The 24,819-nt window shown below is 49.9% G+C and overlaps 1 protein-coding gene across 3 annotated transcripts in view; it reads right to left on the bottom strand.

The window, feature by feature from the left end:
- ASH1L (ASH1 like histone lysine methyltransferase) overlaps positions 1 to 24,747 on the bottom strand; it is a 36,516-nt gene extending 11,769 nt beyond the window's left edge. Inside the window, exons 1-10 of one of the 3 annotated variants that reach the window (XM_065042900.1) lie at positions 24,576 to 24,747; positions 19,026 to 19,548; positions 11,158 to 15,895; positions 7,458 to 7,559; positions 6,204 to 6,939; positions 5,007 to 5,186; positions 4,112 to 4,206; positions 2,283 to 2,356; positions 1,153 to 1,198; positions 830 to 938 (exon numbers count right to left, since the gene is read on the bottom strand). In XM_065042900.1, the coding sequence (XP_064898972.1) occupies positions 830 to 938; positions 1,153 to 1,198; positions 2,283 to 2,356; positions 4,112 to 4,206; positions 5,007 to 5,186; positions 6,204 to 6,939; positions 7,458 to 7,559; positions 11,158 to 15,895; positions 19,026 to 19,448 (6,503 nt within the window). In that variant the 5' untranslated portion in view covers positions 19,449 to 19,548; positions 24,576 to 24,747. Of the gene's footprint in view, positions 1 to 829; positions 939 to 1,152; positions 1,199 to 2,282; positions 2,357 to 4,111; positions 4,207 to 5,006; positions 5,187 to 6,203; positions 6,940 to 7,457; positions 7,560 to 11,157; positions 15,896 to 16,623; positions 17,177 to 19,025; positions 19,549 to 24,575 lie in introns of those variants that run through there. The other 2 variants (XM_065042901.1, XM_065042902.1) reach the window with 2 other exon arrangements.
- Positions 24,748 to 24,819: the final 72 nt, after the last annotated feature.

Genomic DNA, 24,819 nt, shown 5'->3' with positions numbered 1-24,819 from the left:
ATCTATGATGTGAGGGAATTTAGATCATACAAGGAAATTTAGATCTATGATACGGGGAAATTTATATCGATGATACAAGGAAACGTAGATCCATCATACAAGATCAGAGCATCCTGACATGTAGGAAGTCAAGAAAGGGAGTCAGGAGACCTGCATGGTTAAACAGGGAGCTGCTGGGTGTGCTCAAGTGGGAGAGGAGAGCTGGGAGGGGAAAAATTGAATGAAATAGAACAAGGGCAAGTGTAGAGTCTTGAATCTGGGCAGAACAACCCCAGGTTCCAGTGTAAGTTGGGGAATGACCTATTAGAGAGCAGCGTAGGGGAAAGGGACCCAGGGGTCCTGGGGACAGCAGGGTGACCATGAGCCAGCACTGGGCCCTTGTGGCCAGGAAGCCAATGGGACCTGGGGTGGGTTAGAAGGGGGTGGTCAGTAGGTCAGAGAGGTTCTCCTGCCCCTCTGCTCTGCCCTGGGGAGACCACACCTGGAATATTGTGTCCAGCTGTGGCCCCTCAGTTCCAGCAGGACAGGGAACTGCTGGAGAGAGTCCAGCGCAGCCACCAAGATGCTGGAGGGAGTGGAGCATCTCCCGTGTGAGGAAAGGCTGAGGGAGCTGGGGCTCTGGAGCTGGACAAGAGGAGCCTGAGGGGGGACTCATTGCTGGGGATCAAGACGAAAGAGCTGGGGGATGTTTCCGCAGCAGCAAACACCCCGTGTGCTCCGTCAGGAGAGTTTCAGTGCTGGGGCTGCAGCCAGCACAACTTTCCTCTGAAGATATTAGGAGTGGATGTGAAAGAACCGATGATGCTGGAATTGTGGAGCTGGTTCTCACCTGTTCAGACAATCCTCCACGCAGCCCTTCCCGCTCTCCTCATCGGGCTTCTTACAATTGCAGGTAGTGGCCTCGTAGCCGGAAAGGGGTTTGACATCCACGTAGACATCTGGAGGAGAAACACACAAAGACCAAACCCAAACAGGGAAAAGAATTCTTGCCAGGTGCGAAAACAGAACTAATTAGCTACAATACTTTAATGTTAATGAGATGGAGCAAAGAAAGCGGGGGGAGTGTCTTTGGCAAGACGAGGAGCACGGCAGAAAGGGGGGGAGCGTGAAAACTCCACCATTAACATGTATTAGTAATAAGATTTTACTTACTAGAACGGATTTTTTTATAAAGCGGAACATCTGGCTTTTTATACAACTAAAAGGAAGAGAAAGAAAATGTTACTACATCGCGTGAGCAGCTGCTCCTCACAGGACTCAGGGAAATGTTCGGTAACTATGGAACGGTTTTGTAGTTGCTACGAGAAAATGGGTCTGAATTCTCTTCTTTAGGCTCAGACATCAGCAAATAGTAGAACTTGGGCTTAATGAGTTAACTAAGCAGTTTTCCTAATATATTGTTTATTTTCCCCGTGCTACCTGATCCAGGTAACAGGTACCATGAGGACAGACCATTCCGAACGATGCTCTTTGCCATATTGAAAAGAAGAACTATGCGAATCTAAAGCATCTTGGGCAGAATTCCTTTACGCTGACACTTCAAATTCAGCGGAAAAGAAACATTAAGGTGCTGAACAGAGCTGTGACTCCAGGTAGGGGCCACAGAAATGTAGAGTTATCTTTGAATTACAAAGAGAAGTCGGAGCCGCGACCGCTTGGGAATTTGCCTTGCTCATGGACACGCTGAGGTTCCACGGCTGAAAGCTGGGGACACATTCCCCCTCTAGACTTAGATCCTTTGTTAAATGGCTTAGTGGAAACTTCTCAGGAATAAAAACAAAATAATAATAAAAAACCCTTCCTATTTTTAGGTTTGCGCATATTTAAAGCCCTTGAAAGAGAACGCGGCCGCTCGACGACTTCTCTCTTTTTCCTCAGCAGGAAAATTTCAGCTCGCGAGTGACAAATAAATTCCACTCGGCTGGGGCCGGGCCAAGAAAAATAGGGCCTGAAATTTCTCAGCCTGCTGGCAGAACATCCGAATCCCCCCGGGGCGGCTCCATGCGGCTCGCTGGGGAGCGCGGCACCAAAATAAAAGTCTGCGGGCACATCAGCGCCGCTCGTGCCGCGGGAACCCGCGGGGTCGCTACTTTGCAAGAGATGCAGTAATGGAAATGATTCCCATTAAGTACAGATGCAAATGATTTTTTGCCTTGTACAGCGGCAGCAACAAGAATATTCATCAAAATACAGGATGTAGCAACAGTTCTCGTGTAAGAATCCCGCTGTTTTCTAAGATCTCTGATCAGACCCTCGGCGCGCGGTGACGTTCTCGCTCGTACCTGGTTGTGTTTCCACTGCCAGAGGATGTCGTACGGCAGCTGGAAGTCGATTCGCTTCTGTCTGAGATACTTTCCTGCAAAAGAAAAGGTTTATGAGTTGCACATGCTCCTGTTTGTAGATCCCAAGAGGCCAAAGGGCCTCTCGACGGCTCGAAGTCACAAAGGAGAGGAGCAGAATACTCCCAGAGCACTTTGTGTGTTGGTGCGAGCACAGAGAACGAATACGCCTTAAAAATACCCCCAAACCAGCACGTGTGTCCCATGCAAGGTGCTCAGTCAGAACAATGCGCTCGAGGAAACTGAATTAGTCTGGAAAATAGTACCCAAGCCTGTTCCTACGGCCTTTACCAAACGAGACTTAATTCAGACTTGGCAAACACATTTCTAACCGTTTCAGGAAGACTTGCAGGCCATCGGTATGCTCAGCAATAAGTGAAACTCGTCTTACGCAGGAGTTAACTGCTTTCAGTGCAGATTTATTCTATTCTAAAATCTACCATCACTCCTCCAGAAGAAGAAAACTGCCCCATTCCCCACGTTGTTAAGACAAGACCAAGCGCTAGGTTAGTTCGAGGAGATTAAAACCCGCTCTCAGCGGTTCTGTTGTCACCAGATTGCAGCGAGCAGTGACCAAGGATGAGGCGTCAGCCCCACGGCCAATTCTCCCTGTTTTTCTAAACGTTACCAAGCGCCTTTACATCTGGGGTTTCAGTAAATTCACACGCTCGCCCTCACCGCTGGAAAAGGAAAACTGGAATGGTTTCCTTCCAATTCACTCCTAAATCACTTTGCATTTTCAATGCTTTATTTCTCCATAGCAGGTTCCAGGAAAGAGCTAAATCTGGGGGATTTGCTTTCACTTCTATGACCTCAGCGGTGAAACAAAAGGCCCTTTCAGGTCCCTCCAGCCCTCGACAAGTCGGCACTGGTGCGGAGCCCTAAATTTCTGTGGTTAAACGGAGTAACCTAAGCTTTATCTTCATTGCAGGAGCTACAGTAACGAAAAGCGAGGTCGGGGCTCCGCGATTGTGGCGCTGGAAACCCAGCGTCCCGCCAGGCGCTTGGGTCACATCACGGTTATATGGCCCAATTCAGAAAGGAACCAAGAAAGGCCCCATTTCCGAGGATTTCCATGAAGAGCTCCAGCTGTGAAGCGTGTTCTCTGCGGTTACCGCTTCGGGCAGATTCCACCTCCCCACCTGCTACGGCCTCTGTAAAGTCAAACTTGTGCCCCGGGCAGAACATTCCCTTAAGGAAGACAAACCAACCGACCGTTTGCGTTTGACGGGACAAATATTTCTACGGAACAAGGTGGAATTTCCCAAATTCTTTTGGCACGATGGTACTTGAAGGAAAAAACCCCAAAAAGTCATCACAGAGTTTAAAAGCTGAAACAAAGACCTGCAAAATCAGTCAGTTGTGGTTTGTGCTGGGCAATGACAGGAGCTCCACGACAGACACCACAGAGCGCACGGGGAAATGCATTACTGCTTGCTTTGGTTTTGAGGTTTAACGAGCAGCCATAACCACCCCTGGCTATTCTACTGCAGTATCGGTTTGAAAAGGAGACTACTGCACTGCGTTTAACTTACAGCAGTTTTAAACTACACTGGTATTTTCTTACGGTGAACGAGATATGAGAAGAAAGTTCACGTAGCCAAACTTTTGCACCAAAACCCACAGCTGAATGTGAGGTTTGGTAACGTTCACGTGCTGAAAGACACGAGTGACCTGGCGAGGTGGTAACATAAAAGGAAGGAGAGAAAAAAGGGAGAGAGCGAAGCGCAAACAGTATTTCCGTGTCACCGAAGCACAGGTGAAGGACCCACCGACGTGAATGGGGGCCGGGAACAAGCCGTGCTCGTGCTCCCCAGGCGTGTACTCCAGCTTTTCCTTCTTCAGCTGGATGAGGCGGCTCTTGGGGCTGCGGACGACACAGGAAAGAGAAAAATCACATGAAGGAACACGTGCCATTTGCAAAAGCGCATTGTCTGGTTTAATCCAGGCACGGACGCACCGCAGCGCTCCAAAAGACTTGGAAATAAATATTCAATATACCGATGACAACTATATTGAAGGCTGGAACAGCAAGTTAAATCAGCAGTAAACTTCATCATTAAAAAGTGAGGCTTGTTCTGCTGATTTCGCTTTGTCGGATCATATTGTAAATTCTTGACTTGTACACATTTGTTCAAACGCTGTTGAAAGTTGATGCAACTCCAAGGGGAAGCAGAGGTGGGCTGGCTATGGGAAATGGGGGATGTCCACTTTCTAATGGGCAACCAGGGAAAATGTACAAGAACGCTGGAATTTTATTCTAAACTTCTCATAGGAGGTGAAGGAGATGAACTGGGCAATGGCGAGGGTACCTACTGAAATTCTATCACGCGAAAGACAACCAGTCGGCACTATTCCGTAAATGAAAACAGAAAACAAACGGCCCCTTTTAAGCAGCCACTGCGCTCAGCACCTGAACAGCGATTTACTGCCGTGGCCGTGAAGATCGTCCAACGAAACTTCTCTTACCTCCTTCAAAAAGACTTTCAGATCACCGGGGCTACATTTTAAATCCCCACCGGGTCACATTCTGATCATTATCACGCGTGGGATTTCCCACAGGCCTGACCTGAGTTGCTGGTTTTATTTCAGCTCCTCTTTGTGGCTCTAGTTACAAGCAGACCGTTTCCACTGGGATATTGGTTTTTGGGGGTATTTCTTACTTACTCGGCTGTTTTGTAGACGTCGGAATAGAGCCCGGCCTTCTGGTACTTCTTTTTTGGGGGCCGAGGGGCTTTCTTCTCCCGCTGGGTCACAGGCGGCAGAGGCTGCTCCGTGTTCTCGGCTTCGGGCGGTTTCCCAAGGGCGTCGTGTGGACTGGGAGGTTCCGCTGCCGCCTCAGAGAAACTGCAAGAAAAGGAGGTTTTTGGATCATATTTCTTTATTTCTCTCTGGAATACGGTCAGCAGGGAGAAAACACTCGTGTTTCTGAACGACTGAAGTCTCAGCTATTTCACAAAATGCAATTCAACCATCACGACCAAGCGGCGGCAACGCATCAATGTAAAAAATGGAGGATCCTTTTATAGCGATGTTGTTGCTACCAAAAGAATGTTATTTGTACTGCTCGCGTTCACCCCGCGGAGCCTCAGTTGAGTAATTCAGAAGGTGGCTTCTGCTATCGGCTTTTGTGCTCTAAAAATAGGATGTGGTGAACCATTTCTCAGCCACATAACACACCCCTTGAATATGTGGTTCCAGCAATTCTGTGAATCTAAGCGCCTGTATTACAATATTAATTCCTGAAACATAAACAGGTGGGGATTCTTCAGAACTGTTCTGCAAACACACACAAGGAGATTTCTGGAAGGATTTGATCTGTTTGTACCGAAGACGCTGGAGATCAGAACGTGACGATCGGAGCAGAGACGCATTTCTGGGGTGGTTTTTCCTAGGCAGGGCCTGCACTCTTAGGTCCGCTCTGACCTCCTCGCTGCTTTGGTCTTTCTCTTTATTTGCTGTGTATCAACTCATCTCGCCCCACACTCTGTGCTGCTTGTGCGTATCAGGAACGCACATGAGTCACGCTCGTTCCTGCGGTGCATGGAGCTCTTACAGCTCCTTGTTCTGCACGTGATGAAGGAACCATTTTCTCCAGGATATTTCATCAGCAAACCTGTTACCAACTCAATATTCTTCACAAAGCCATCAAACTTGCTTGAGACACAAGCACAAACCCGACCGTTTGAGGTGACCCGATTCCACACATTTTGGGGTGTGTTCAGGAGCCTAAGACCCTAAGGATCCTTAAAACTCAGACGCTGGTTCCCTCTAAAGTGAAACCCTAAATAAAAACACATCATGAGCAGCGCTCCGAAGAGCAGGATTAATTCACAGCTTGCTGAAACTAAGGGAATTAATTACCTCTTATTGCTCTCCTGCTCGTCTTCCGCTAACGACTTTTGCCGCTTCCTGGCCTGTTCCTCCGCGAGCCACCTCTTCCTCTTCCAGCCTTTGCGGTGATCCGGGTTCAAGCTGACGCTCTGCACGACGGCTTCGATCACGTCCGTGATGGTGTCGGGTCCCAGGTGCAAGGGGCTGCTGCTCTCCTCTCGTTTCTCCAACTCCTGGCTGACCAGCCGGGCCGCCTGGAACGCCTGCATGGAAACCACCGCCTGCAGCGGGTATTTTCGGGGCCTCCCCGGCCTGCGCTTCACAAAATTATTCCCAGTCCGCGCCTGCCTTTGCAGTTTTTTGGCTTTCAGGATTTTATTGACGTGGTCGAGATTTTTTTTTGTCGCCAGGATCTTGTTGTAATTGCACATTTTGCGCGCTTGGCGCTGCATGGCTTCCACCACGCTCCTCTTGAGGTGATGCGGGGAGTAGGTGTCCGGGAGTGTGTCCGCCAGCAGCGAGATGTTGCTATCGCTGCCGGGAAGGGCCGGGGCTCCCAGCCCGTCCTGTTTGCCCAGCGCCCGCTCCCGGTTGTGGTTTCGAGCAGGACTGGCTGAGGGTGGAACGGCCACGTTGGCCATGACGGCTTCTAAGGTTTTGTCCAGAGCGCTCTGGGTGTCGTGCTGCGCCATGCGCTGCAACAAACCGTCCACGGGGTCGTCAGCGCCGCTCGCCAGCCGCGCTCCCCGGGTCGGGGCTCCGGCCCCTGCAACAAACACACACGTTTAGAGTGAAAGAGGCTCGAGACGTGGTCAAATAATCAAAGCAAGTTGGAATTAAAACATCACAGTTGGAAATACCGACAGCATTTGGTATCTTAGAATTGCCCTGAACATTCAACAACGCCAATTTCTAGAACAAATTCTAATGGGAAAGGGACCTAAGGATGCAAAATTGGTCAATGTTATGGACTTTTTTGTGTAGGTAAGTCAAGCTTGGAGGAATTAATTTATTAATCTAATTAATTGATGAACTGTAGTGTTGGGGGTCTTGCTAGCATTAAAGCACTGAGCTTTACAAAGACTAGTTCAACTCGGCGAGGAACCAAACTCCGTTCTGCTGCAGAAGTGGCTGCTTCTACAAGCACCAGCCCCGTTCTACAACCCAATTAGCAGCGTTTGCATCCTAAAACATAAGGGAAAAAGCTCAGTGTCTGCTGCCTGCAGTAGCGCAGGCCCTGGGAAAGTGGTTCTGAACAGAAGCCGGTATCCAAATGCCACTTGCCTGTGGAAGACGCGCTCTCGGACGTCGATCTCTTCCGGGAAGGGCTGCAGCTTGTGCTCTCCGGCTGTCGCTGGGGAGGTTTGTCCTGCGTCGGCAAAGCGCCTGGAAAGCACAAAAACCAACAATGATTTCAGTCCGGCAGCGCCAACATAATCACCAGTCGAACTGAGGTGACTCTGGTTTAGCTTTAGGAACACTTGCTATGGTGGAGAAGGATGGAAATGGACCAGCAAGAAAGACATTCTCAGAGGGCAGAAACACAGGGAGGACATGGCTCAAAATAAGTAAAAATAAACCCAAAACAGAGAGACAACGGATCTTGTCACAATAACAAAAAATAGTATTTTGGTTTCGGTCGGCCATGGCAAATACGTCAGAATTCCAGGGTGTAAACAAGCAACAGATTATTATCTACAAACAGACATTACTGGATTTTAGGTGCCTGCAGAACGTTTCGCTGGGTATTCTGGCGGCACAGCGCTCGCTGTTACCAAAAGTCATTAGATATTGGCTTATCACAGATGACATCAAGCAGCGGCGAGCACGCTTAGTGCTGCTTGCGCTCCAAACCGCTTCCAGAAGCTCCAGGAATCTCACAACTATTGAAATGTGAAGTGGCAAAACTGGCAAAGACGCATTTGCCGATAGCGAGAGGAGTTTCCAGGTGTTGTCTGTGGTAAGTCTGCTGGGCGCTGCGCGGTCAGTTCTGATCCTTCTTCACTGACTCCGAAGAAACGAGACGGCAGGTTGATGAAGTTCCGCTCGACATCAAGGCCGCAAATTAGCGCCCATGCAAACGAGCTTTTGTGTCAACAGAGATGCTGAGGTACAAGACGATGGGAGAATCCAAGTGTTTTCCTAGAAATCTTGAGGAAAATCTCCTTTGAGATGCTGTCTTGCCTCAAAATTTGCACTTTCTTTTAAATCATGGATGCTATCAGCGCATGGTGTAAAACCTAAGCTACATTCGATTGATAGAAGAAATAATATCACTTCTCCAAATATTCTAACTGCTCGACAAGGCAGATCGATGGGTTTATTTTCCATTATTTCTCAACGAGGGCACAATCCCGAGGCTGCTGGACGTTGGCTCAAGTCACAAATCCCATTCCTAGTGAAGATTTTCGGATTTTTCCGCGTGGCATCGTGCTGGGGGCTCTTCAACGGGGCTTCTGCTCCTCCAACGCGCAGGGTGAAAAGGCTGGAGCCAGGGGGTCGGGCTCTGCTCCCAAGGAACGAGCATCAGGATGAATGGAAACGGCCTCAGGTTGCGCCAGGGGAGGCTGAGGTGGGAGATTTGGGGTGATTCCTCCCCAAAAGGGCTGCGGGGTGTTGAACAGCGCGGACTCATCGGCAGTGGCGCGGAGCGACCGGCAGGGGGCGCCGCTGCCCCGGGCTCCCAAGCGTCGTTTGTTTCGCGTCCCCGCCCGCAGCGGATGCGGGAACGGCCCCGGTTAACCGGGAGAGCGGGGCGGGAACGGCCCCGGTTAACGGGGAGAGGGGCTGCACCATGAAGAGTGAGGCTGCAACAGAGCACGGTGCTGCAATGGAGCGTGTGGCACTCCAACATGGTGCACGGTGCTGCAGCGGAGCATGTGGCGCTGCAACAGAGCGTGTGGCAATGCAACAGAGTGCACGGTGCTGCAACGGAGCGCGTGGCGATGCAAAAGGGTGCGTGGTGATGCAACGGAGAGCGCAGTGCTGCAGCGGAGGGCGTGGTGCCGCAATGGGGCATGCAGTGCTGCAATGGAGAGAGCAGCGCTGCAACCGAGAGCCTGGCCCTGCAGCGGAGAGCAAGGCCGGACTGCAGCTGCGACACCAGATCGTGACCGCGCGCCTCCAACTGCTCCTTGGAGTTGTAGGTGGAACGGAGGCTGGAAAGACTTTTCCATGGCACCGATCCCCTTGGAACAGCCGATGTTGGTTTTTCTTTCCCTTTCCTTCCAGGAATTGTGAGCAGCTCCTGCTAAGCCATCGGTTGTTGGAAACAACGCGCGGTGTGAAGCTGTAGAAGTTCACTAAAGGCCGCTGGGAACGGCAGAGGAACAGGTGACAGTGTTCTACAAACATCTCAGAGACAAAACATTCCATATGGGATACTTCTGAAATAAAATATCAGGAATACCCCTTCCGGATCACGCAGAACCACTTTTAAAAGTTGGTCTCCGACTACTCGTTTCAACTGCTCCGATTCAGCGTTTCCTTGAGGATGCACCTAAAGCGGATCTGGTTTCACAAGGAAACAGTCTTTAATGCACCACAAGTTTTCTTCTCCACCTGCACTATTTTCTGAAGTGCACAAACGCATCCAAGTCCTTCCTGGTAATAGTTTCAGAATCACAACCCAGCTCTGCAGTTAAAACCAGAACGCAACACGCAAACGGAACCCTCTGAATTCCTCTTGCCGCGGCTGTAGGAGGAGCAATCCCGCGCATTTATTGCCACGTCCCCCCGCCCCGAGGACTTCTACTAACATGAAATACTGCGAAGTAATATGAACATGTAAAACCAAACCAGTCGCTTCCACCTGCCCTTCAAATAAAGCAGCAACATGTAAAACCTCCAAACGCCAAAAGAAAACACAGAGGAAAAAGCCTTTGGTAGGGAGCAGGGAGGCGGCAGGAGGCACCGCAATGGGAGCATCACAAGGGGGAAGATGAGAGTAAGGAATGCACTTTATTAATTATTCGGATTATTCACTACTGGGTGGTTTGCTCTGTGAAATCTTAGTCACGAGTGTTTTTGGAGAAATGACTTGAATGTGAAGGGAGAGCGTGGGCAGGTTCTGGAGGGGGAGGAGAAGCTCTCAGGCTTCTTTATCCAGCAACAGAAGGAGCACGAGCCGCTCTCAGTCTTTCGCAGGTTTGTCTTTTGTGACACGGTTTCTCTACCGTGCCCACGGCAATTAAAGAAGCGGATAAATGTGAAAATCATTCCCGCAAACACCTGGAATAACGAAGTACAGCACGAAGCGCCACTGAAGCCAGTAGGGAAAGCGATTTGTACCACAATGTCTCACGTTAGATACATTTCAGAGCAGAGGTCTCTTCCCAACCCCCCGGCAGCATCGTCGTGATTTTCTGTGCAGCTCTGCCTGGGTTTTGCTGGAGGGTAAGACGCGTTTCCCGGCTCTGAATAACCCGGCATCGCGAGTTTTGCTCTCGGGCATCCCCAGCAGCACTCAGTGACTGTTCGGAGGTGTCGCGAGCGGCCTCGAGTCAGGAAGCAAAAGTTTTATGGCCGCAGAGGTTATCAAAATAACTAAAACAGAGTTAGAAAGGAGAAAGGAAGCATTTTCTTCAATGGCAATGTTAGTAGCTGGTCTAAACGCAAGCAACCGAGCTTTGAAACAAAGAGAAACAAAGAGAAATTTTAACTCATTTCTCCAGGAAAAATGGTATGGAAAAAGGCCTTTTCCTAAGCAAGCATCCTTAGTGTATCTTTACAACAGAGCAAGAAAGTGCTGGTGGGAAGGGGTTCTTCAACAAGGAGACACCGTGAGTCTGTCCCAAACGCTACACCAATGTTGCTTTAACAGAACAGAGACGCTCCCGCGCAAAATTTCAACCGCAATTCACCAAAATCCAACCTGGAAGGGTTCCCAGAGCCAAAGCGACACCTGCCCTCCGTTTCTAGCACATCTGTACAACGTAAAGCAGCGAGACTCGCGGGAAAGCGCGCGCGGCGAGAGCTCCCTTACCTGCCAGCGGCTGCAGCGCCTTGTCGCTAGAGGGCAAGGGCTCCTTTCTGAGGGGGCGGTTTAACGCGTTGTCTTGAGCGCTGAAGAGTCCCGGGCTGTCCGTTAATTTTTTCCGGCCGTTGGCGCCCGTGGAGTTTGCGACTCTGCAGCTGCCTATTGCACTTGTGAAAAGGTTGGTGTGCTCGTCGCTGCTGGGCGGCTCGGAGCTCGGAGTGAATCCCCCCAGGGACAGAGCTGGGGAATTGTCCGAACAGTCAATCTGGAGCGGCGTCTGCAGCCCCAGCGCTAAGGAATTAGGCTCCGAAGGCTCCCTCCGCACCCACTGTTCGTCTCTGCTTAGCAAACCCTTGGAAGGCGACAGGTGTGGACACGACATGTGACATCTGTGTTTGTCTTTGTGTTTGTACCTCTCCCCGGCCTCCTTCCCAAACCTGTAGCGCTTCAAGGACTCCAGAACCGTTCTAGAGGAGCCATTCGCCGCCAGAGTGTCCATGGAAACCTGCGGCTGTTCCGAAGAACGGTGCTCGCGGTGTTTATGGCGATGCCTGTGCTTGTGTTCCAGCATCCAACCGTAAGCCATTTCGGGCGGAACGCTGGGGTACGTGCTCATGGACAAGAGCGGAGTCCGGCTCGTCGTGAGAAAAGCCTCCTGGCGTAAAAGTTTATGCTTCTTCTTGTGGTATTTGGTGGGGTTGAGAAGCAAGTGGCCCGTGTGCATGTAGGAAGGTGGCGGGAGGGGGGTAGTAAAAGAAGGAGAGGGTGGAGGAGGATAAAGAGTCGGGGGGTACCTTCCGTAATAGCCTAAGCCGATGGGAGCGGCCGCGAGGGGAGAGGGAGAGTAAGGCATGCCGTACGAGGGGTAGAACCCGGTGCTGGAGAGAGGAAAGCTCAGGCTGTGCATGAACGGCATTTCTGCCATCGCCTCGCGCATTTTGGGAGGCCTGCCCCTCTTTTTCTTTAAATCAGGTTTCCTAATGTAGTGCAAAGGATCTAAAGGAAAAGTAGGATGAGTGTAGAAGCTGTTGAAATTTATCCTGAAAATGGTAGGCAGTAAATCTCGCGGGATGAAGTGGTGGCTTCTGTGGGTTATTCGGATTTCGCTTAATCGACTTATTAATTCTTCTAATTCGGCGAGGAAATCCGGGTCCTGCCTGCCTCGAAGCTGAGGGTACTTCTTTTTCCTTTTTCGCTTCTGCCTCTTCATCTTGTCGTAACTGAGGTAATCGTGACTGCGGCGCTTGCATTTGTGTTTATGCTTTTCTTTCAGGTTACTCAGCACGGTGGAAGTTTCGGGCGGGATGAGGGAAACGTGATCGAACGAATGCCTTTTCTTCTTCTGCCCGCAGAATTTCTCGGCTCGATCCGAAGTGCTGTTGTTGTCCGTTCCTATCCCGCTGTCGCTGGGAATGGTCTCGTCGCTGTGGGACTCGCTCACCGGGGACGGAGTGGCCTCTTTGAGCGACGTCAGCTCGCTCAGGTGAGAAGGAGAGTTTGGCAGCAGCGTCGGGGGAGATAATCTCCTCCTTCCCTTGGCGGCTTTTTTCATGGCGAGGGTCTGGACGACGCTCCCTGGCCGGGAGTGGATGTGTAAGTACGGCACCGAGCTGGGCTCGATAAAGCCCGCGTCGCTGCCCGCGGGGCTCTGGCCCCCGCTCACCGCGGACGACTGCGAGCAAACCGGGGACGGAAGAATCTCGGAGTTAGTCGTTGGTGAAGGCAGCAGATGGGGAAGAACTTGTCCTAGTGACGTCCCCGGGATTTGTTGAGCTGACTTCTCCAGAACCGCCAAACCAGCAGAGCTGCCGGTTAAAATACCGTTCAGGACAGCTTTAGGCTTCCTTCCTCTCCTTTTTCCTATATAAATGGTTCCTTTTTTGCTGACATTTATTTGCTGGCCTAATTTCGAACCAAACGTGGCAGCAAGGGTCGACACTGTGTTGTGGAGTTTCGATTGCACTTTCCCTTTGTTATTTGGTTCCACTGTACTAGACAGAATCTGATTCAAAAGCTTCTTTCGCTTCAGGGTCTTCATTTTATTTATTTTTCGGATAATTGTTTTCATTAACTGTCCGTTATTTCTCTTGGCGACTTTTCTGTCCGAGTCTACTTCCAAATCAGTCATACTGCAAATGGGAGGTTTTTGGACTTCTTCTGGCCCTCGGAGCTGGTCCTTTCGCTCAAAAAAGTCCCCGCCTCGGTGCTGATCGCTCTCCGATTCCATCTTGCTCGAGTTATCTGTTCCAACGAAAGGTGCCACAGAAAGAATAGGTGGCTTCATTTTAATGGATGACCTGATCTGCCTTTTAGGTCTCCCTCTCTTCTTGGGAAAAGCTTGTCCTGCTAAGCTCTGTTTCAGGGAGGGAATTTCTACTTCAGGCTGCAAAATCGGAGGTTCTTGCTCTTCTTTCGACTGCATCGAAAAGACTTTGGACGCTGGGATCTTTAGAGTTCTTTTGGGAGGACCTTCGAGCTCCGGCATCTCCTTGGATTTCGGTCTTCCCCTTTTGGGTTTATACATATCAGGCAAGAAATCGTCGGACATACACAAACCAGAGGGTTGTTTGTGAGCGCTGTAGAACTTTGGAGTTTGCTTGTCAGCCTCGGCTAACAGCGCCAGAGACTGTCCGCTGCTTTCGCTCAGCTTTGGCAACTGATGCTTGACAAACTCGTGCTCCACGAATGAAGACGATCCTATGTTTTTCAAGAATTTGGCCTGCTCCAAGTTCCCGCTCGATAGTGCACTGTAGGAAATATTTTTAAAAAGCTCTGACCTTTCTAGTTCTAGACCTTTCGGAGGTCGACAGGCGTTTCGTGACACCACCTTAGTCCACCGTGGCTTCCTTCCTTTCCTTTTCTTTAGAGGTTTGGATTGCTGAGTAGCGCTCAGGTTTTTTGCTCCTTGGCAGGATTTATCCGCTGCAGCTATCGCACCGATCTTTAGGAACTGCTTGCTGCTAAACAAGCTCGTAAAACTAACTACTGAAGGGGTGACAGTAGCATGGATGTTTGTTTCAGCTGCCAAAATCGGCTTTTTCCCTGTAGAAGGACTAGTTCTTGAAGTTTCTACGTAAGCAGCTTTCGAATCATTCAAATCTTTATCAGCACCTTTAAAATCAGTGCTCAGAGCGTGGTTCAACGTTCTGTTAATATTCAGAAGCGTACTGCCAGAGGAAAACTGGGTTTTGCCAATCTGGTCCGAGATGCCTTCTAAGAGATCCGCCGTGGAACTCAAATGCAACGCGCTGGACGCCAGCGTCGTCGAGAGGCTCCTGTTCAAGGTGGTAACAGACACCGTGGGTGAAGGCGACGGGAGGTTTCCCTCTCCCACCGCGCTGAACGGGGACTTTGCCGTCGATACGTCTGAGGCGCCTCCTGTTCTGAAGTCTGGCGAAGTGCAATATACTGGGGGCTGTTTTTCGTGCTTTGACGTTTCGTAAATCCCTTTCTCACCGGTTGAGTAAGCATCCTGTGGAACGCAGATTCCTTCACCAAACATCTCCTTGCCTACATCAGCGATTTCTTTCCGAATCGAAAATTTGTCCAAGATGCTTTCTTTACTCTGCCTCATACTATGCTTCTCAAACGTTTTGCTAGTGGTATTTTCCTTCAGTAAATCTGTAGTCTCATGGCTTTCGAGGCTGCTGAGGTCTGAACTGCAAGGAAGGTCAAAGGGCTCCGAGGAGGGCAGGAGAGCATCTGCTTTCAGAGCTCCAGAGTCCTTGTTAACCAAACCCACCGGATTGCCCATTCCTGGCGGCTTCTTTCCAGAGTCCTTGCTCACCAGCCCCACCGGACTGCTCATTCCCGGCATCTTCCTCCCGCAGTCCTTGTTAACTGGTCCCGCTGGGCTGCCGATCGCTGGTGTTTTCCTTCCGGAGTCTTTGTTGGGCAGAACTGCCGGACTGCCAGTTCCCAGCATCTTTCTCCCCGAATCCTTGTTCACCAGTCCTGTAGGACTACTTATTCCCAACAATTTCTTCCCGGCATCCTTGTTAATCAACCCTGTCGGAGCGCCAATCCCCAACGGCTTCTTGACAGGCTCTTTACTAGTCAATCCCACTGGAGTGCTGATACCCAGAAGTTTCCTCCCAACATCTTTGCTGATTAATCCCACTGCGGAGCTGGTCACCGGCTGTTTCTTTCCCAAATCCTTGTTAACTAACCCAGCTGGGGTGCTGATCCCTGGCGGCCTCTTCCCAGAGTCCTTGTTAACCAGGCCGATTAACGGGCCGATTCCTTGTGGCTTCTTCCCAGAGTCCTTGTTCACCAATATGGCTGCGCTACCGATCCCTAACGGCTTCTTCCCTGAGTCCTTATTCACCAAACCAACTGCAAGACCAGATCCCGGCAATTTCTTTACCAAATCTTTATTAACTAACCCACTTGCCGTTACGGTTCCAGGCAGCTTCTTCCCAGAGTCTTTCAGCAAACCAGACGCGGTTCCGTTTCCAGGCTTCTTCTGCTTTGTTTTGGAAGACTTCGAAGGGGGACAAGTTGCGATAAGTTGAGCCAATTTTTCTGTTACAGTTGTCGCTCCGTTAATTTGTGTTCTATCCTTTAAGTCAGAATTATGGCTACTGATAAGGGTCGGAGGAGATGACTTTATATAATCGGTCATTTCAGAGTGCAATGGGGGAACTTTCTTAGCTAAAGGATTTGTTTCTACTTGTATACCTTCTTCCACACGTAATTCAACTGTTGCAGCTTCTCCGGCTTTCTTGTACGACTTTGAAGGGTCCTAGAAGTTAATCATAAAAACAAAATCTTTAGGAACAGAGCACAAAGACCCTCTCTGAGTAACACAGTATCTCTTTATGTTGAGATGATTAATACTCGCTTTTGATAACGGGGTAAGTATATAAACACATGCTTCATGATCCTATTCATTTTCAAGCAAATCTGTTTCAGTGGACACGTCAAGGCTTTTCTGATGTTAAGGAAACCCAAGCTCACTCCCAGTCCTCAAACATAAACCATTTAATCTGTCCCCCAACGATAAACATTATCCAAAAATACTGTTGCTGTTTATTTTAAAAACCCATTAACACTGGGCTAGCTATTTATAGGGTGACAGCACTTGAAGACCTCACATGGCACGGAGAAGGGGCCGAGCAATGCGCTGCGAGGGCCGGCGCGGTGGCCACCAGTCACAGCAGCAGTGCTGGGACACGCCAACTACAAGTACTTTTAAGAAAGTTATCTAAAAATGAGCAAAACCAGATCAGCCCATGTGTGCATCGCTGCCTGTTTCTTTATTAGGTCCACATGAAAATCCTTGAAAACGCAGTTTCACTCACTGTTACCATCACTGCCCTACAAGCCCAAATGTGTTTCCAGAAAGTGAAAAAAGATGTAATGAGAACAGCGATAACGTCACTATCAAAATTCTCTTGAGGGAGGGTGGCCCCGAGCATCGGGTGGGCTCGGGTGGCTCCAAACCTGCTGCGGTCGCAGAACAAAACCCACCCGTCGCATCGGCGGCTGGTGTGAAAGCCGTGGCGTGAAAAAGACTCTGTTCTCCGGAGAGCGGCTTGGCGCTGAGCCCGGCTGTTCCGTGGCAGCTGCGAGCTGATGGAAACGATGCTGGAGCGTCACATTTTAGGAAGTTCCCCCCAAATTAGCCACCCCTCATCCTCACAAAACACCGGCTGGGAGGCGAGGAGCCGTGATGTGTCAGAATAAAGAGGTGCCACGCGTTCCTGAAATATCTTCTGTTGCACAAACAATCGCTCTGTGAGATGGGAAGGAGAGATCTGAAGTCCAAAATACATTCCAAAGTGGTTTTCAGTGCCCACAGCACTTGAAAGCTTCAATGGCTGGTGTGGCCACGTTCACGTGCAGCTCTATTAATGGGTTATTTAGTCTCTCGCTGTCGTTTTGCTCCTGGTGCTGCACGCTGGACTTACCTGCAGCACATTCGGTATTTTGGTTGTGCGGTTCCATGGAGCAGAGCGTCCTCTGTCACCGCTGGACTTGAAGAAATGCAGTTTTATCCCAGAGAAAGCATCGAGTTGGATTTTAAGGCAGGGAAGCTTGTGAAGACTAACAATTCTGTCACAGAAAAAATAGCAAAAACCAAGAAACAAATCCCAACATCTTGGAGGTGTTTTATGCCTAACTCCCCTTCTATGGCTGCAAACAAGCACGGACTTCAAGCCGCTTCACTGATGACTATGGCACGTAACAGTTTAAACCAGTTCTTCTGGGATCACAAGCAGTTTCAGTCAAGATATCCAGATCTATTCCGTATCATTCTGCCTTTCGGATGGTGGGTTTCAGCCAGGTGCAAAGCTGTGCAAAAGGTCTAGGTTACACAATACCATTTTGTGTTTTAAAAACTAAAATATTTGTTCCAAAAGACTTTGTATAATTAGACTAAGACAAAAACTTATGTCCCAGATCCTGCGGAAAAGATTCTCAGACTGTTCAGAAAGAAAACAAAACGCCTCTTTAGCTCGGTTACTTTTTCCTTTACAAATCCGCAGTTAGTGGCTGTGATTTCATCAGCAAACTTTCCTACATAACCAAGGGCAATAAAAAGAACTACACAATACCGCACTCAGCAGTTTCAGAAAGAAACGAGGAGATGGAGCAAAAAGGCGCGTTCCAACTTGTTTCACTGTGGGTCCCTTCCAACTCGGGATGTTCTTGATTATTTGTTTGGAAGGTCCCCTTCCTCAGTGAAAACTTAAATCTGGGTACAGCAGGTGAGAGACAAAGGTTTGGGTACAGCAGCAACATGTGCTCTCGGTACCAAGTCAAGGAATTTTCCTTCCTTCAAATACAGAAACCCAAACACTAGAGACAAGCACAGCAAATCCACAGCCACATTTCTGTTGCCCTGCGCTGGACTCTCTGCAGCAGTTCCCTGTCCTGCTGGAACTGAGGGGCCACAACTGGACACAATATTCCAGGTGTGGTCTCCCCAGGGCAGAGCAGAGGGGCAGGAGAACCTCTCTGACCTACTGACCACCCCCTTCTAACCCACCCCAGGTCCCATTGGCTTCCTGGCCACAAGGGCCCAGTGCTGGCTCATGGTCACCCTGCTGTCCCCAGGACCCCCAGGTCCCTTTCCCCTACACTGCTCTCTAATAGGTCATTCCCCAACTTACACTGGAACCTGGGGTTGTTCCTGCCCAGATTCAAGACTCTACACTTGCCCTTGTTCTATTTCATTACATTTCTCCCTGCCCAGCTCTCCAGCCTGTCCAGGTCTCTGATGGCAGCACAGCTTCCAGTGTTACCACTCCTCCCAGCTTGGTGTCACCAGCAAACTTGCTGACAGTCACTCTATTCCCTCATCCAAGTCATTGATGAATATATTGAATAATACAGGCCCCAGTACTGACCCCTGAAGCACTGCAGTGGGTACAGGCCTCAACTGGGCTCTGCCCATTGACCACGACTCTCTGGCTTCTTCCCTTCAGCCAGTTCACACTCCACCTCACTCCCCGCTCATCCAGACCACACTCCCTCACTTTAGCTGTGAGGATGCTGTGGAGACTGTCAAATGCCCTACTCAAGTCAGGGTAGATCATGCCCACCGCTCTGCCATCATCCATCCACCTTGTTATGTCCTCATCAAAGTCAATGAGGTTGGTCAAGCACAACTTCCCCTTGGTGAATCCATGCCGACTGCCCCTAATGACCCTCTTATCTGATCTTGTGCCCGGTAGAAGCAGTTCCTGAACACTAACCAACTATCTTGGGCCCCTTTACCTTCAAGCAGCCTTGCCCATGGGATTTCCCCAGCAATTGCCTGAAAAGGCCGAAGTTTGCCCTGCTGAAATCGAGGGTTGCAACTCTGCTTTTAAATCGAGTTTAAATTTACTAGGACTTGCAAAACGCTACATAAATACACGACTCACTTGTTTCGAAGGACAATGCTCATTCTTCTCATCTGTCATCTTCCCACTCTTGGGTGCCCTTCTGGGTTGTTTGATGCTGGTTTTTATAGCGGGCCGGCACACATAATTCTCCAGGTTCTTGGGAGGCTTTTTCGTTCGCTTGGCTTGAAGCCCAATCTTCAGCTTCAAGTTTCCCTCGGAAAAATTGGTTTCTTTCACCGAAAACTGTTGCTGCGCGTCGCTCAGAGCCTCGTTCTTCCCATTCTCGGCGCTGGTCCCCTCCCGGTTCTTCTTCTTGCCGTCGTCTTCTTCCTTGGCGCAACTTTCTAGCTCGGCTTCCCCTTTGCCCACCACCGTGCCAACGTTTGCCACAGAGGGGCTTTTCCCAGCAAACCCGTCAGAATCGGAAGCCAAGCCTAACATAGCAGTATTCCGAGGGTCCATCACAGGCGGAATATTTGCCTTCAGGTAACTGGAGGGAAGATTTACAGAGGTGTGTTCCACAGAAGATCTGTTCCACTACTGGCAGCCAGCATCTTTTACTCTGTAGAGACAGAAGGAAATTTTCATTTTCTAGCAGAAATTAATATTTTGCATATTCAGACAAGCGCAATTACGCAGCCGATGTTTCAAAACACCAAACCTTCCCGTAACCTCCTACAAAAATACAATTTATCTGTAAAACCACTTTTAAATGATTGGTGAAAATCAAAAGTGTATGAATATTATAATGCAAATTCAAGTTAATCCACGGGGCACTTCAAGTAATTATTAAGGCTTTTAATATTGACCATCAAAATAAGGGGTTTTTATTGAAAAGCAGAGCCCAGCTGCTCTTAGTCCAGACCTACTGAAACGGCTGCATCTAAGGAATGATCCAGCTAATGAAACCTATTATAAAGCACCCAGAAATCACAGACAAACCGATTTTAATCATCTGAGCCACTAGGAAAGTTGAGCTTCACCCAAGTATGCACTGGTTTCCCACCATGCCACAAAACCTGCTCTTTAGTTGAGGACTTTCCACAATTCAGGAAGAAGGATGGGAGAGCAGGAAAAAAAATCACCCAATATATTCACACACTAATTTGTACATCCTGCAGCATGGGAACTGAGAAGCCCACACTGTTATGTATATATAATTAACCTAGTTATCCTGAGATATTAGAGGGAGCTTTTTCATCTTAACTGCCATAAAAAACTAAAGCAGAAGCTGACTGGAGTCAATGTGCTCCTGCGAGGGTCTCAAATCCCCGGCGGGCAGGCAATGTGCACAGCGTGTCAGAACAACCAAACTCTGGGTATCCCACTCTATTTTTATTTATTAAAATATCTCTAACATTTTGAAAAGCTCAATACATCAGAGGCAGGTTGGAAAAAAACCAAAGCAGCGACGTACCGAGAACAGCATCACAAGAATTAAACGCAAATGGTAAGAAACGCTATAAAAAACCCATTCCGACGGTTCCAAACGAGTGTCAATGGTTTCAGAAGGTTTCAATGAGGAAACAGCCTCAAGTTGCACCAGGGGAGGTTGAGGTTGGAAATCTGGGGTAATTTCTTCCCCAAAGGGCTGTTGGAAGAGGCTGCCCAGGTGGAGTCACCATCCCACAGTGCTGTATTTGGCTCTATATTTGCTTGATAACAAGATTTTAAGGAGGTAATTTCACTTATACACTGACCTTAGAAACTGCAAGACCGAGACTAAGTGCACACTGAGAATTAAAGAACTGTGTTAAAATCTTATTCTGCTATAAAACAGAATCAGGAACTATCCCAGAAGCAAAGTCATCAAATTGATGGCTCTCATCAACTCATAGCAGGTCACTTTGTTTATCCATTAATTCCTCTCCACACAGACAACAAAAATGCTAATCCTGGACCTAATCATCAGTCTGCCTCGATCACTGTAATTGTCTCTCTGACTCTCCAATTACCCCCCTCCCCGAAATCACAGAACACGTACCGGCCGATTTGATTATTCTCAGAACTGGGACCTGATTAGATCTCGACTCTTTGAATCCCAAAAACATATTTTTCTTCCCCAGCTCATCAAGTTCAAGTTTCCTGTCACCGTCCTCAAGGTGCCCAGAACTGTACCTTGATTTTTCACTTGTTCCCGTTCCTTAGCACTTGCTGCTTGCATGAATTTACCCTGAGAACTCCCCCAATTTGGTACTTTCAAGACTTAAAATGAACATATTTACCTGTGAGATATACGGTACATCTGTGTCTTTGTTTTCCACATTTCTTCTGCTGATTTGTAAGTCTTGTTTAACAGACTATGGACTTACAAAGCACCAGATCCGATGATACTGATCCCTGAAAGATTAAGAACTGTCTAGATCTCCCTTATGAGGAAAGGCTGAGGGAGCTGGGGCTCTGGAGCTGGACAAGAGGAGACTGAGGGGGGACTCATTGCTGGGGATCAAGATGGAAAGGGGCAGTGTCAGGAGGATGGAGCCAGGCTCTTCTGGTGACAACCAGGGACAGGACAAGGGGCAATGGGTGCAAACTGCAACACAGGAGGTTCCGCTGGAAGATGAGAAGCAACTTGTTGGGGTGAGGGTGGCAGAGCCTGGCCCAGGCTGCCCAGGGGGTTGTGGAGTCTCCTTCTGTGCAGACATTCCAACCCGCCTGGACACCTTCCTGTGTCACCTCATCTGGGTGTTCCTGCTCCGGGGGGGATTGCACTGGATCAGCTTTCCAGGGCCCTCCAACCCCTCACATTCTGGGATTCTGTGAAAAAGTCTGGCAACCCAAGACTGAATTTTGACTCGCCCAATAATGTTGTTTCACCGTTGATATGAAATTGCTAAACGTCGCACACAAAGCCCAGATTTGATGGGACCCAGGGTTCATTCAGCCTTATGCTGTTAGCCCCGTTAGCCAATACTGATTGCCTAGGGAAAAGCATGAAAAAGCCCAACGTGTGCTGCGGTCCATTCCGCTAACATACCCTCCCAGCCTCTAAATCTGTGAATCAGGAACTTCCTGAGAAGCCCACCCCTACATCTAATGTCTTTCAATGGATTTTTCTAAACAAAACCCTCTGATATTTATACCCATCTAATAAAATAACATAAAGGACACGGTCAACCCAGTACTTTGCCTTTAGCTCCCGACAAAACGCGCATCCGACGCCTTTGGTTATGCCCCACGCAAGCCGTGCTGCACAACAGGTAGTGCCGTGAGACAGAAAATGAGCAATAAATCCCGATTCCTCCGTCACAGAAGAACCACATTAGGTCTGCATATCAGATTTGGTATTGTTTTCTCCTGAGATGACATACGTGACCCACTGGAGTGGAAGAAACGTGTCCACAACGACAAAACTCAACCTCTTGCCAATGGCAGTGCACATTAATTCTTTTTTTAAGTCAACAATCCATTTCACAACAATATCTATTTAAAAATAACTGAGATTCAGTAACTGTATGTGCCATTTTTCTATTTCTCTCGTGACAGCAGCATTATAATTGATATCGACAAGCCTATCTATCTCTTGCACCAAGTGCTTAAACTGTTTTTCGCATCCTCAAGGACAGTTTAAACTTCTGAAAACAACTGGAAACAAACTTCTCTTTGTAAATTACGACTCGAAATATTTTACTGTTCGTTATCACTTTAGCATTAAGTGCTTTTTAGATGACTCTTGACTGCCCGTAGCAATCAAATGCAACTTAAGTCCAAAAAGCAGCAGCGATAATTTTGTCTTTAAAACCAAGATGTACTTAGACCCCCCTCAAAATAAGACAAAATCTGTCTTGTACAGTTTAGAAAAGCTACTGACGCTTTCATTTTCGAGTCAGAACGCTTCTTAAGAACTCAAATAGGCAGCCAGATGATGATTTTAGAGCCCATCTCTACCCATATGTTCAACCAGCTGCCAGAACTTCCCATTCGCGCAGAGGCAAAGCACCAGCGATGGGCTCCAGCTCCTCAAAAATGACCACGTGAAAACACAAGTCTTGAAGGATTCACCCCAAAAACTCCTCCAAACTCCCACGTTCTCGCAAAACCTCCTATTGGCAGGTGCGGTCTACACTAAGGCGAGGAAGGCGCTCAAACTAAACACGGAAAGGACGCAAAAAGGTGCGCTGCGCTCGAAAATTCTAAGTGTTTCTGTTGAAATGTATGAAGGTAAAGCCACAGATTTTTACCGCGCTCCCCAAAACTCTCCTACCGAGCCTGGAAAGCCAGTGTGAGGATCCACTATCTCAAATTTCCCTTAGTGGCTCCTGACAAGGCGCAACTCCCAGGAGAATGAATGTGTGTCCCGAGGCCATGCGATGGAAACCCACATTCCAAGTCGTTTCTCTTCTCTGCTAAGTAATTAACAGGGTGAAGGAACCACAAACCCAGGGCGAGAAACAGAAGTCGGAAAGTCAGGAGACTGTCTAATAGAAAGAAAAGGACAGCAACACATTTTGGCTTCTGAGCTGAGAGACGGGCAAGGCTACGATGCATTAGGCTCAACCATCAAATAAGAATCACTCCCAAAATAAGACCTATCCTAAAAATAAGCCCCAGCATGATTTTTCTGGATTTTTGAAGATGCTCAAAATATAAGCCCTACTTCAAAAAGTAAGCCCTAGTTAGAGTTCATTCAAAAAGTGTCCAGGCAGCTATACGTGTTTAAAAAGGCATCTTTTGGAGCAAAAAAATAATATAAGGCCATGCCTTATTTTCAGGGAAAGAGGGTCCCAAAATACTCATCATTAAAATGAGAAATCCAACAGAAGTAAAAATGCAGAAATAAGATTTCGGGGGAGGACTGCAAGCAGAAAAGTCGATAAGCCACCGATCTAAAATAGCCAATATCCCCAAAAGCACCAAAGAAAAGCTGCGAGAACCGCCCCCCCCGGCTCCATCACCTCAGCAACCCCCATCAGGGAGGCACCACCAGAAAAATGAAAACTTCGGGGGATGTGGAGACTCGCAGCACCGGGAAACGGCCTGAAAGGCGCCGCGGGCACCTGGCGGGGCCGGGACTCCCCGGGGTCGCTGCCAGGGCTGCCCCGCTCCCCCCCGCGGCGGCGGCCCAGCTGTCAGCGCATCTCCCGCCCCCCCGCGCCCCGGGGCGGCCCCAGCGCGGCTGTCAGGCCCTCGCTGCCACCCCCGCAGGGCACAGGCCGCGGCTGTCCCGTCACACGCTCCTGTCACCGGGACCCCCGTCCCCTCCCCGCCCCGCAAGGCCGGGGATCCCCCGCTCCCCCCGCCCAGGCGCGCTCCCGCCTGTCAGGGATCCCCCCGCCCCCTCCCGGCGCGCGCCCGCCTGTCAGGGATCCCCCGCCTCGCCTCACGCAACCGCCCCGCGCAACCACCGGGACCCCCCCGCCCCTCCACACACACGCCCCGGGGATCCGGTAAACCCCGCCGCCGGGCGGGGCGGGAAGGCGCGGAGGCCCGCGGTGCGGTGGGGATGCGGGGCAGCGCGCGCCTGAGGCGCCGGTGCGGGGCGGGGCGGCCCCCGCGGCGGCTCCCCGGCCAGGCTCCCCTCCCCCCGGGCTCCGGGCCTGAGGCGGTCCCCAGTCCCCGCCCGCTCGCTCTCGCCCGCCCGCTCCTTACCGTGTCAGCGACAACACGGCCGGGGCCGAGGACGGGCTCCTCCGCGCCGCATCTTCCCGGCCGCCCGCGCGGACGGGGCCAGGGCGGGACCCGGAGCGACCGGCCGCCGCTTCGGCCCTGTGCTCCGAGCCGAGGCAGCGAAACCAAAATGGCGGCGGCTCCTGCTCCACCGCGAGCGAGCGCCCGGCGCCCCGCCCGCCCCGCGCCCGGCCACGCCCCCCGCCCGGCCACACCTCCCCGGGAT

This window comes from Columba livia, chromosome 28 (assembly GCF_036013475.1).
Source record: "Columba livia isolate bColLiv1 breed racing homer chromosome 28, bColLiv1.pat.W.v2, whole genome shotgun sequence".
Taxonomy (NCBI): domain Eukaryota; kingdom Metazoa; phylum Chordata; class Aves; order Columbiformes; family Columbidae; genus Columba; species Columba livia.
The sequence above is the reverse complement of the archived record's forward strand: the minus strand, read 5'-3'. Positions and strand labels throughout refer to the sequence as shown.